This window comes from Planococcus citri, chromosome 1, assembly GCF_950023065.1.
Source record: "Planococcus citri chromosome 1, ihPlaCitr1.1, whole genome shotgun sequence".
Lineage (NCBI taxonomy): Eukaryota > Metazoa > Arthropoda > Insecta > Hemiptera > Pseudococcidae > Planococcus > Planococcus citri.
Window position 1 is genome coordinate 46,496,690 of NC_088677.1, and position 13,408 is coordinate 46,510,097.

The window sequence follows — 13,408 nt, forward strand, 5'->3', positions numbered from 1 at the left end:
GCGACGATGTCGGTGGCTGCGATGCTGGCAAGGCGGGGTGGTGGTGGTTAAGAACGAGAGTTTTCGTTATCGTCGTTGTCGCTGATTAAAAGGGAAAAAATCGCGCCTAGCGCCCGCAAAGTGGCGTAGGGGAATCGCGTTCGACGTTCGGCGCGCCGAGCCAAGGCGAAGGCGAAGTGTACGTACGCAACATCTATACACTGAAAGAGGTTACACCAAAACCCGTTTTAGGTGAAAAAACGGGGCGACAACGTCCTCTTGCCGCACCAGGCGTGTGACGTCACTTGTAAGAAGATCTCGCTTTTGTAAAATGTGAACGGAATGATATTTTGAGGTTTTTCGATTTTTTTGGCAAAATATAGGGGTTTGGGGGAAATTTTATCAAAACATATAATCAAAGATATTAAAATTTACTATCGATTGGTATAAATTTCATCTGGTTTTGTATGATAATGGCGATTTAACAAATATTTTAATTTCCGGATTTCTATTGTAGGTATGCGAAGTTTAAATTGAAATTACTCAAAATTTTCAGTGAATACCTACATAGGTGTTTTAAGATCCCAAAATGCTTGGAATTTTTTGATTTTCAATATAGTTTTTTTTTTAATTTAATACGCTAGCTCTTATCGTTCAAAAGTAATGAAAAGTTCAAAGTTGTAAAAACACATCCTGGGCAGTAAAATTCAACTCTGAATTGAAATTACCTACTCGAAATTTTTAATAAGCACGTAGATGTTTTAAAAAACCAAAATGTTCAGTGTGCAGTTGTGCTCTTTAATATGATTTTTCATTTAAAAGCGCTAGGTAGCCAATTGTTCGAAACTTTGAAAGTTATTGAAGTTCAAAGTTGTAAAACATGTCGCGCGCAGTATAGGTACCTAAATGTCACTTTGATTTGGAATTTACTCAAACTTCAGGGAGCTCAAATTTTGGCGGTAGGTATTCTAGATACCTGGGTTGCGTTCACTATTGGCTATCGAAATCGAGTATATGTATACTGTATAGGTATACCCAGTTATCTATATATAAGTAGGTACCCAGGTATACTTACTTGCTCGATTTCAAATTGGGAAATTAGGTGTAAACAAAGAATTGACCAATCAGTTTCAAAGAACGAAAAAATCTGATTGGCTAATGGTTTGTTTATACCCAATTTTCCAATTTGAAATCGTCCAGGACACAGAATTTTTTAGGTTAGGTTACTATTTTTTTCTCATATTAAGTAGATCCGATCGACAGTATAGTATTAGTCAATTAGGTATCGAGCATAGACTTGTTCGGCCAAAATTTTAGCTGCTCAAGTCAAGTGTTGGTATTATGGTAAGGAGAAACGGACACTTTTCGAATGCACAGAAAATATGAGAAAAAATGGCATATTTAACAAATTCTGTATCCTGGCCGAAGGGCTAATAGTGATGGTATGTATCATTATTCATTACTCATTAGATTAGGTAGATATACATATCTCGAAAAATAAACTTGAACAGCTGAAAATTTGGAAATGTTTTTTTGATTAGTTTTCAAAATATTTATGTGCTTACTCAAAATTTTGAGTAATTTCAATTTGAACTTTGCGTACAGTGAAAATCTGTCAATAAAAATAATCATAAAATCATTATTATTGCACAAAATTCAATTACCAATCCGTAGTAAAATTTTAACATTTTTAAATTACGTTCTCATAAAATTTCACCCCAACCCATTCGTATACCTACTGTCAAAAGAAATTGGAAAATGCAATTTCTGTCATGCAAAAAGTGGTGCAGACATGCGGCTTACCTATACTTTCTAGCTTCTTCCAGATGACGTCACATCAGCCGATGGGCGAGTTCAAAACTAACTATACCTATCTTGTTTTTGGTGTAACCTCTTTCAGTGTATAAATGTTGGTACGTAGTACATACGTACGTGTAGTGTAGAGTATATCTCATCGTCGGAACTTGGAAATGAGAAAAGTAGCATACGTCGAAGTGAGATAGAAAACGGTACGCGCTACGTTAAGGGTATTCTTTACCACGAGTTATCAGTTGTTTCAGCTCGAGAAAAATGCTCAACTTATGCACCTGATTACTCCGTGAATTTTTAACCGATTTCAATGGAGTTTGTTTTAATATGACGTTTATTCTTTTATCTAGCCGAGTACGTAGCGATTTTTCGAAATTATCAATTTTTTTTCTCAAAAAAAAGCTTTGAAAACACAGTAATTTGCGAGTAGCCAAGCAGGCAACTGAAGGCTTATATCAAAAATGTGGCGACGTACTCGGCTAGATTTCATTTTTTTGAACCATGCTGTGAAAATTTTTTTTTCAAAAACTTGAAACTTGCGGAGTAATCTTTTGTTTTACTTCTCAAAGTATGAAATTTCAGAAGCTTGTTCTTGTTCAATTTTTTAAAAATAAGTATCAAATTTTGAAAAATAGACTTTTCTGATCGTCAAAAATGATGTTTTTACTTCTTGAATTATCAATTTTTAAAAGCTTAAGCTCTCAATTCACGTATTGGCCTGTTTGGTTTTCTTTTCAACAATACTCGAGTTTCACCCATGGAAATTTTTTTGAAACGTATGTCATGTACCTAGTGTACACCTACTTGGTAAAATTTCATTTTTTTTCATCAATAACTAAATTGAAATTATTTGAGTACTAGTTTCTAATATTTAGTATTTCAGTTTAATGACAAATTGGTTAAAATTGATACAAATTCGAGTTTATGAAATTGGCAATAATGATCGAAAAATTGACACAACTGAATTCCAAAGTATTCCCCCAGTTTCAGAAATTATATCTTTCGATGTTTTAAAATATTTGGGAAGAAACAATTTTCAAAATACTACGTAATTTACCCAAAACTAAGCAATTTTAGAATTTTTAACCACTCAGTAGAACTCTGAAAGAGCCGAAAGAGGTTTTGGATTTTGAGGACAATGACGACCTTGATCATTGATCGACGCCACGCAGAATCTCAAGTATACTATCTTTTAGAACTGGGGCAGTTCTTTTTGAAAAGAGGTGGAGGTAGTAGTAGAAGTAAAAAATCACAATGCATATTTTGAGAAATTTCCTCTCTCTGAGGAAAATTGGCACGTCTGAAAAGAACATTCAATTGCAATAAAACACGAAGCTGGTCGTATAAAAAGGATTTACATATTAGTTGGGGACCCGCATAAGGATCAATTGCACCCAGCAGCCTATCCTCCGGGACAACTTTTTTAAAAGAGGAGTCCTAAGGAACTGACAAAATTTCAAGTGCCTTAGTGCCTTTTTCGATTCTTGGTGAATTTTTGAAAATCAAAAGGCCAAAAATGAGGGGAAAAATTAAAATCTCGCCAAATTGATCTAGAAAGCTGACATTTTGAATGTACCCTATTTTTGACCTGCCAAATCGTTTGGAAACTGTTTTAGACCGTTTACGAGTAGTTCTGGAGCCTCCAGAAGATTTTTAAAACTTGAAATTCCCACAAAATTTCATGAAATGGTGTTGGAAAAACGAAATTCATTCTGCAAACTAATTTCAATATGCTACGAAGTCGACTTCAGGTGGATTTCAAGTCATTTTAGAGTCTCCAGCGACTTTTTGAAAGTTACTGGAGCCTACACTGAAAAAAATGATTTTTGAAATCATGTACTCATCACCTGAATTAATGCAATGAGTACTGTACAAAGCGGTATATTGCGCTGTCATGTAATGGTCCAAGTTACTTGCAGAACAAGTGCATTGTTTCATGTAGTGAGTACTTGATGGTAATGTATAGGTTCCCCCCTTGGAAATTCATGCAGTCATTACTGCGAATTACTGCAGTGGTTGTTGTTTAAAAGAAATGTCATGTATTAGGTACATGATCTCTAATTAATGCAGTAAACGTTACATATCAGAATGGGAAATATACTGGGTGCTATTGCTGGTCAGGCATTGGGTACAATTATCATTTTAGATAAAGGGCTTAGTACATTAGAAAAATGTACAAAATGCATTATCTGGGACTCAGTACATTTTGTAATGTACTGAGTCCCAAATAATACGCATTTCCAGCTTCCATCAACATAGTCTACAAGTTAGTCTTGTGTGCTCTTGTGTGCAAAGCTAACGTTTTCAATATTACGTATGGTGTTACTTATTGAAAATACTTAGCACTTTCCTCTGTTTTTGTTGATTTTCAATAAAATTGGTGATTTTTAACGCATATACGAGTATATTTTTTGTTGATTTTTACTGTAATGTAAATTTTCCAAGTGTCTTGGTCAATTTTCTATGAATTTTTTTAATGTATTGGTCAATTTTCTGTGAATTTTTCAAGTGTTGTGGTCAATTTTCAAAGTGTAGTACGTAATGTGAATTTTTCAAGTGTTGTAGTCAATTTTCTGTCAATTTTTCAAGTGTTGTGGTCAATTTTGAACGTAATGCGAATTTTTCAAGGTTTTGTTTGATCAATTGTCTGTGAATTTTTCAAGAGTCTTGGTCAATTTTCTGTGAATTTTTCAAGTGTTGTGGTCAATTTTCGACGTAATGCGAATTTTTTAAGTGTTTTGGTCGATTTTCTGTGAATTTTTCCAAGAGTCTTGGTCAATTTTCTTTGTATTTTTCAAGTGTTGTGGTCAATTTTCAACGTGATGCGAATTTTCCAAGTGTTTTGGTCAATTTTCTGTGAATTTTTCAAGAGTCATGGTCAATTTTCTGTGAATGTTTCAAGAGTCTTGGTCAATTTTCTTTGTATTTTTCAAAGAAGTGGTTAATTTTCAAAGTGCGGTACGTCGCTTTGCTCGAGGTTGTTTGCTTGTCTTTCATTAAAAAATTGAAATTTTCATTTTTTAATTACTACCTACGAAGTATTCAAATTCGGCTCATAACAATTTCCTTCTCGAAATACAAATTTTTGAAAGCTTTTCTTCAAACTTGGCTTGGGTTTCTGTATTTTTTTTTTCAAATTGAACTTTGAGAAAAACCTATCATTCCCTTACTTAAAAAATTATCGGGTACTAAGTACCTATAAAAAACGGTAGTGAATACCAGGAATCCGGGAAAATCGGGATATAACGCCATATCCGATAACTATTACCTTCTTGTCATGTAACTGGATGATTTGTGATGGAATGTAACCATTGCTGCATCTTCCCACCAGTAATGCATTCAGTGCATGCTTTAGGTATCCATTGTAATGTAATAGATACCTTAAAGCATGCAATGGATGCATTACTGGTGGGTAGTGCTCTACTAATAATGCAATGTAATGAGTACCTGATAGATTGCGACTGCGACATAATATACAGTAATGGTTACATTCCATCACAAATCGTCCAGTTACATGACAAGAAGGTAATAGTTATCGGATATGGCGTTATATCCCGATTTTCCCGGATTCCTGGTATTCACTACCGTTTTTTACACGTACTGGGTACATGATATTTTTTTCAGTGTACAGTATTGAAATTTTCACAAAAATTCATCAAATAGAGATGAAAAGCGGAAATTTACTCTGCAATCTAATTTTAGCACTCTTCGAAGACCACTTCAGGTGGGTTCAAGTCATTTTGGAGCCTCCTGAGACTTTTTGAAAATTATTCCTAGAGTCTCCAGCAGATTTTTGAAACTTGAAATTTCAATAAAATTTCATCAAATGGAGTTGGAAAACCGAAATTTATTATGCACAGTACAAGTGGCATTTTTAAAAAAATGGAAGTTTCAAAAAAGACGCAGGAGAGGCTTCAAAATGACTTGAACCCACCTGAGTCCTGAAGTCGTCTTCGGAGAGTGCTAAAATTAGAGTGCAGAGTAAATTTCTGCTTTTCATCTCCATTTAATGAAATTTTGTGAAAATACAAAATTTCAAGTTTCAGAAATCTACTGGAGGCTCTAGTAACTTTCAAAAAGTCGCTGGAGACTCTAAAATGACTTGAAATCCACCTGCAGTCGACTTCATAGCGTATTGAAATTAGTTTTCAGAATGAATTTCGTCTTTCCAACTCCATTTCATGACATTTTGTGAGAATTTCATTTCAAAAATCTTCTGGAGGCTCCAGAACTACTCTAAACGGTCTGAAACAGTTTTCAATCGATTTGGAAGGTCAAAAATAGGGTATTTTCCAAAAGTCAGCTTTCTAGGTCTATTTGGTAAGATTTTAATTTTTTTTTTCTCGAAATGTTTTCAGAGGACTGCACAGTTTTGACAGTTTTGGTGATTTTCAATGGCACCTGTAACCTGTTAGTTTGAGCTATTTTGGTTTAGCACACTTCCATCAAAAATGCGACATCTTAGAACACGATCACTGACAAAAAGTTGCCAAACTTTAGTGAAATTTTGAAAAATGTCTCTCATTATTCTCAAATTTTATCAATAAAATTCGCAAAAATGCAATAGGTCTTTATTACGTAACTTGAAACAAAATTTGAAAAACATGTGAAGCCCCTTGCTCTTCTAAAAAAAATATTGACCCAAAAATTTAAAAAAAAAAAACATTTTTTGATCGTGTAGCATTTTTCACCCTCAAAAACGATGAAAAATGGAAAAAAATTTTCAATCAGAAAATTGGTTTTGCGGAAAATGTTTATGAAGTGGAACTTTTTTATCATTTTCTCATTCTCGAGAACAGTGTGAAAAGTCCCATCAGAATCACCCTCAAAAATTCAATATTTCGCATGAGTATGTCCTCTCTTCTTTTACTAATTTAGCTTACTGTAGTCTTTGCATCTAGTTATCTATATAACACTTGCGAGAAAAAAAAAAAACAAACTGAGAGAAAAAGAAGTATAAAAATACCAACACAGCAGGGTGTAGGTATGGGTAGGTAGGGTGTATACAGTACGGTAATGTAAAAGTCATTCTCGAATGTATCACACTAGACCCATACATACAACAAGAAGCTGTGACAGTTTAAAAAACTATGCAAGTATGGGGTGAAGAGGGTAGGTATTGTTAAAAGTGGGTTGCGTATGCACTATTGTCTGACTGTGAATGAATAACTAGACAGAAGAAATGCACCTCTGCAGTTCGTGATTTTTGGTCGTTCGCGAGGTAAATCATCAAATGTAAACATATATGTTAAGGAAAAACTGGTATGCAACCAGAAACCGCACTTACTGATAAAGGTGTAAAGAATACCCGGCTACTATAAACTTCGTTATGGGTAAGGACAGCCGCCATTGCACATCCAAAAAATGGATAAACATGTTATCTTATCATACGTAGGTATGCATACAATTATTCGTGTATAAAATGCAACTTTTTCGATTGTTCGCGGGTTCGGATGAACTTTCACGAGGTCTCAAATTAAAGACGATGAAATTCCCTATCGATTGGTGTTAAATTTTTATCATTTCGCGTAAAAATAACGATTTTATGAATACTTTTATTTTACTGATTTTTGCATACTACGTACGTCATCTTTAAACTGAAAATACTCGAAATTTTCAGCGGACACATAGGTATTTTAATACAGCAAAATGTTCGTTATTTTATCCTCTTTAAAATGAGTTATTACCGAAAGCTCTAAGTACATGCAACCGTTCAAAAGTTTTGGAAGTTTTAAGTTGCGAAAACAAGTTGCGGATGGTAAGTATTGAACTTTGAACTAATATTACTCGAAATTTTCAGTGGACACATAGGTATTTTAATACATCAAAATGTTCGTAATTTTATCCTCTTTAAAATGGTTGTTTACCGAAAGCTCTACCTTCAACCGTTCAAAAGTTTTCGAAGATCAAAGTTGCGAAAAGTGGTTACTGATCAAAACTATAACTTACTGATAACACATGATAACTGTAATAACACAATTTGACCACTTTCCGCAACTTTGAACTTCAAAAACTTTTGAGCGGTTGAAGGTAGAGCTTTCGGTAAACAACTATTTTAAAGAGGATAAAATTACGAACATTTTGATGTATTAAAATACCTATGTGTCCACTGAAAATTTCGAGTAATATTAGTTCAAAGTTCAATACTTACCATCCGCAACTTGTTTTCGCAACTTAAAACTTCGAAAACTTTTGAACGGTTGCATGTAGAGCTTTCGGTAATAGCTCATTAGAGGATAAAATAACGAACATTTTGCTGTATTAAAATACCTATGTGTCCACTGAAAATTTCGAGTATTTTCAGTTTAAAGATGACGTACGTAGTATGCAAAAATCAGTAAAATAAAAGTATTCATAAAATCGTCATTTTTACGCGAAATGATAAAAATTTAACACCAATCGATAGGGAATTTCATCGTCTTTAATTTGAGACCACATGAAAGTTCACCCGAACTCGCGAAAAATCAAAAAAATTACATTTTTTATATGGAAAGTTATATGCATACAGATGCATTCTAATGTTGTTGTGTTCAAGGTTGGATGCAAGATGTCGGCTGTCCTTACCTGTATACGCTACGTTATACAGTAAAAACCGATTAGACGGCGACGATGGACAAAGACGGTCACCTCCTTTTAACGCCTATCCAAGGTTTCCCCACTTTCCCGAGACTTTTATCCCCACCAAAACGACACTTTCGGTGTCCAGTGTTAAGTACACCCACCCCCACTTAGCGCGGACACCATAGCGTGAACAGCGAACGCCTCTCTATTGGTCGACCTTACGCCCAATCGGGTACGCTCATTAACACCCAACGTCTCCCACGACTGGTGTCAACTACGAGGCGTCAGTGTTGTCACATTCATCGCGCTAGTCAGTCGCGTAATAACGTCGCCGTGTCGAACGCATTCTGCTTCGTTGTTATTTAAATATTTTATTTGTTTTTTTTTCTGGTTTCTTTTATTTTTCACCGGTTTTTTATTTTAGTTGGGTTTTTGCCTGCGTCGTTGTCGTTTGTTCGCAAATACAGGGATTTAAATATTATACTCGCGAGAAGAACATCGGTGTTGATCCTGTGTGCATTTATTAAAATACGTCGCGTTAATTTTCCCATCGTATCTACGTATATTTGTTGTTTCGAGACACAACAAAATTCAACCCGGTCACACTTCAATTTCAAGTTTACGATCGTGTTTCGAATATAATTTTGTATTTTTGCTCCAGTGGTGTTTATGTATTATTATTATTGGTTCGATCTCGTTGTATTTTGTTTTCAACGAAAAGTATTTTTGAAAATATAATTTTGATACCAGTGAACAGTTCGTTCGTTGTATATTTTCGACTGTCTCTGCCACTTTTGCGTACCGGCTCGCTCGTTGCTTTGTTTTTATTGTGTTAATTTATCATCGTGAAACTTGTGATTTGCGAGGAAACTATGCTAAAAGGTGATCTGCATCATTAAATGAGCTCGCCACCGAGTTTACGCTATATTTATTGGTTACCGAGAAACGAGCAGAACATTCGGTTTTGTCATCCATGAGGTACGAGCAAGGAGATGTAACGTGTTCCAGGACGCCGCCCTCGCCAAGAGGGGCCCCCGAAACTTCGCCGGGGTCCCCCCATAAAATGCAGTCATCATTTCACCCGTTTTTGCTGCAAAGACCGACCGATTTCAGCGTGAGTTCCTTGTTGACGGCTAGCGCCAACGGTCCGAACGGCCCAACCGGACCGACTACTGTACCGCATCCGGCATATCCGTTCTCGTTAACTGGCACCCCGATGGGTTGTTATCCCGGACTATTGCCCAAATTACCGCCCCCTCCGCATCCCTATACGACAGCCGAAGAGGTGCTAGCCGCAGCCGCGGCCGCACATCATCACCATCATCCCGGTATGGTTAGACCGTTAAGGGCGCTGCAGCCGGAAGACGACGGTGTCGTGGATGATCCCAAGGTTACGCTCGAAGGAAAAGATCTTTGGGAAAAGTTTCATAAATTAGGAACCGAAATGGTGATAACGAAATCTGGAAGGTAAGATTTTATTTCACGTGTCTAGTGTCTACCTATGCGTAAATTTATCATTATCAGTAGATGAATTTTGTGCTTCCAATGAGCTTATTCTGTTATCAATTTATCATCATCGTCAGTTCGTCATGCACGGAACTATTGTGACACTCGCATGTCTATCGATATAGTTACTTACGTTTTCATTTTTCACGAGCGAGCCAAAAGACAGAAAAAATATAATTTACTGTCTGAACTCTGAAGCTCCAGATTGCATGTAACTATGCGTAGTCAAAGTAGTTGTGTAAGGTTCGTTATTAATTTGTGGTAACTCGTATGTATACGATAACTTGACTATCTTCGTATGTGTTTTATCACTTCAGAATAGCTCGGAAATCTTGCCCTATCTACCTCTATCTGTTATCTAGATTTTGGCATTATCTCAATTCAATCATATTCTCGTACCGTGCTCCTCTTCATAAATTTATTTCTTCAAAATAGTAAGATTTTGTAAGGATTCTGATTTTCCCAGCACTTTGATTTCGAGCATCTCGATGCCGCCAAATACCTACGTACAGGGTGCCCAGAAATATCGAGCACCCCTAAAAAAGTTTTCTACTAAAATACTTTGGTTGGTCACGTTGCCAACCTATATTTTTAATGAAAAACTTTCTTTGGGGTGCTCGATATTTCTGGGCACCCTGTAAATTACGTATAGGACGGTATCGGTATTGCCTATTTATAAAAAAGTTCATTTTGATCAACAAAATTGGTTTCTTATATCTTTTTATCCAAGTTCTATGGTTATCGTAGTTGTACTCGTAGATAAGCGAGAACGAGCGTAAAGCTTGAATACATAATTATTTTATCTGTATGTTTAGTGCGATTGAATGTTGAAACTTGAAAGTTATCTTCTGCGTGGATATTAAAACCACCCAGTTTGTATTTTGCATTACGAAATAAACGTCTCCTCTCTACTACTTACATGATGTTAAAATGAACGATTCGTTATTAGTAAAATTGTAATCTGGTGTGAGATACCTAAGCTCATCGATAAATTGAATTAATTATAGTATTTTGAACGTGTGTGCAGAAGTGCAGTTTGACCTTCACTGTTTATAGGTATCTATAGAAGAAACAAAATGAAAATTTACAAAGTTGTTTGCAGTGAATTTCAAAGCTTAGATGGATGCTTACTTAATTGTTATTATTTTTCACCTCTTCCGAGTTTTTTCAAGTTTATAACTTGAACATTTTTTTAAATTTTGGTATCGTGGAAAAGTTTAGAGTCTTACTAAATCAGAATTCGCTAAGTAGATACCTACGTACTTATATCATTATTTTTACTTTCTGTCTTGGATCATTGACTGCGATTCTGTTGATTCAGATTTAAAGATTACTGTGGGAAGATATAACGTCAACTCTTAATATTCATTAATTTAGAACCTTATCCTCATCTTCAAAAAAAAAAAAAACCGAGTCATCGACGAAAATCTATTAATAGGCTGGTTGGCTGGTTAATAATAGTAAATTTTCAAGAAATTAAGATGACAGTTGGAAGAAGAAGGTGGAAAATTCAAGCTAAATTATTATGCCTAAGAAAAAATAAATCAGCCATTTTTAAAAATTTTCTTTGTTTTGAAACAAAAATAACCACAAAAGGATTTGTAAATGTCTTATTTTCAAAGCTCATCAATATTTAATACGCTATTTATATCTACTCTTGTTCGCTTTATTGCCTATATTTGTCAACAACACCGAAAATAATGTCCAACTGTTGGAGGATTATAGGGCTAGGATTTTTATGCAAATGCTTGTCTGAATGCACTGCAGTAGATACCGCATAACAATGTTTCTTTTGCGATTCATGCATTTTTAAGCCGAATTGCAAAATTTTTTAGCGCATAATTTTGCTTTTTTAGACCATAAACGCTTAAAACTGCTTATTTTCAGCAAAAAATGACCGATAACCGCTTTTTCAAGTACTTTAGCGCATATTTCGAAGAAAAACGACAAAAAATCGTTCTAAAAACTCGAATTTTCGTTGTTTTGTCAAAAAAAAATCACTTTCAAACCATTTTAGTTGAAAAAAAAAATACAAACATTTTGATGATTTTGATCTCTGATTTTGCAAACGAACGTTTCAAATTTTGAATCAGTTATAGTTTTTATTTACCTAAATCTTCTAATCTGACACTTGTAGGTACATTTAATGTTTTTGTTCAAAAATTAAATCTGAAATAAATGATTTTTGCTATTTCTCTGATTTAAATAATTCAGTTTAAACTTGATAGGGAATCCAATAGGATTTTTGCATTCTGCTTAAAAATACCTGCATTTTGATATGCCACATGATGCACTTACAAACTGCTTATTTTCGCTTTTTCAGATTTTTTGGCGCATAATTTTGCTTTTTTTGGCCATTTTAACTGCTTTTTTAAGCGCTTAAAACTGTTTTTTTAGCGCATAAAAATCCTAAACATTTTGATCATCCATTTCTTGGAGAAAAAAAACAGCTCATGTAATTTCATAGTTCACACGAAAATGAAATAATTTTGTCAACACTGCAAATTCAATTAGGGGTACAACTTAAAATTCAAAAATCTAACATAGGTACTACTGAGGTATTTTTAAGCATACGTGCTGACTGCAGATGTATAGAAATTGAAAAAATTACCTTTAAGTAAACAAAAGTTTTTTATAATTTTTACTAATTTTATTCTGTTTTGAGGGAATAAGGTTTTGGGATTTTCTCCCAAGGATTTGTGAAATTTTTTAAGAGGTGGAAGTACTAATAAGTTGCCTGTATGAAAAACATCGCCATGATGTAGGTAGACATAAAAATTGAACGAGAAAAAATTTTCAAGACAGGGTCAATTATTTATCCAGAAATACAATTTTCTCATATGTCAGGGTGTCCACAAGCCTAGAAAACCTGGAAAAGTCAGGGAATTTCGTAACTTTCACGCAAAATCCCTGAAATTTTGGAAAAACTATCAATTGTAAATTTTGAATAAGACCTGTGATTAAAGAAAAACATTATTTTTTACTACTCGAAAGACAAATTTTCAAAAGCTTTTGCCCTCGCTTCGCTCGGGCCTGTTTTCTCTTCTTTTTCACAGCAAGATGAACATTTCTAGATGATAAAAATCAAGTTTTAAAACCAAAAAATGAACTCCTCACTAAAAAAAAAAAAACATCTTTTTTATGCATCTCGAAATACAAATTTACAAGAGCTTTCGCCCTCGTTTTTGCCTGTTCTGTTTTCTTTGTCAAAATCAACTTCCTTCGAAAAAAATATCATTCAAATTCTAAAATTTTAAAAGCCAAAAAAAACTACTTATCCTCACATGAAATAACCTCGTTTTTAGTCCTCTTAAAATGCAAATTTTCAGAATTTCAAAAACCAAAAAATAAACTCTCTGCATTAAAAAAAACCTCGTTTTTATAGGCATCTCGAAATAAAAATTTTCAAAAGTCATATGAATATTGTATCAATATGGCCAAAATTGATGCATGTTTTATTTATTTATTTTTAATTTAAAAAGTTGATAATCGTTTCGCAGTTTTTTATATTCAAAAAAGTGCCCAGTTCGAAGAGAATAAGCTTACGAAATAA

The 13,408-nt window shown here is 34.4% G+C and overlaps 1 protein-coding gene across 4 annotated transcripts in view; it reads left to right on the plus strand.

The window, feature by feature from the left end:
- Positions 1-8,611: 8,611 nt before the first annotated feature.
- The window catches only part of LOC135832321 (optomotor-blind protein-like), a 106,887-nt gene continuing 102,090 nt past the window's right edge, over positions 8,612-13,408 (plus strand). For 3 of the 4 annotated variants that reach the window (XM_065345493.1, XM_065345490.1, XM_065345492.1), the window contains exon 1: positions 8,613-9,816. In XM_065345493.1, the coding sequence (XP_065201565.1) occupies positions 9,323-9,816 (494 nt within the window). In that variant the 5' untranslated portion in view covers positions 8,613-9,322. Of the gene's footprint in view, positions 9,817-13,408 lie in introns of all 4 variants that reach the window. The other variant, XM_065345491.1, reaches the window with a different exon arrangement.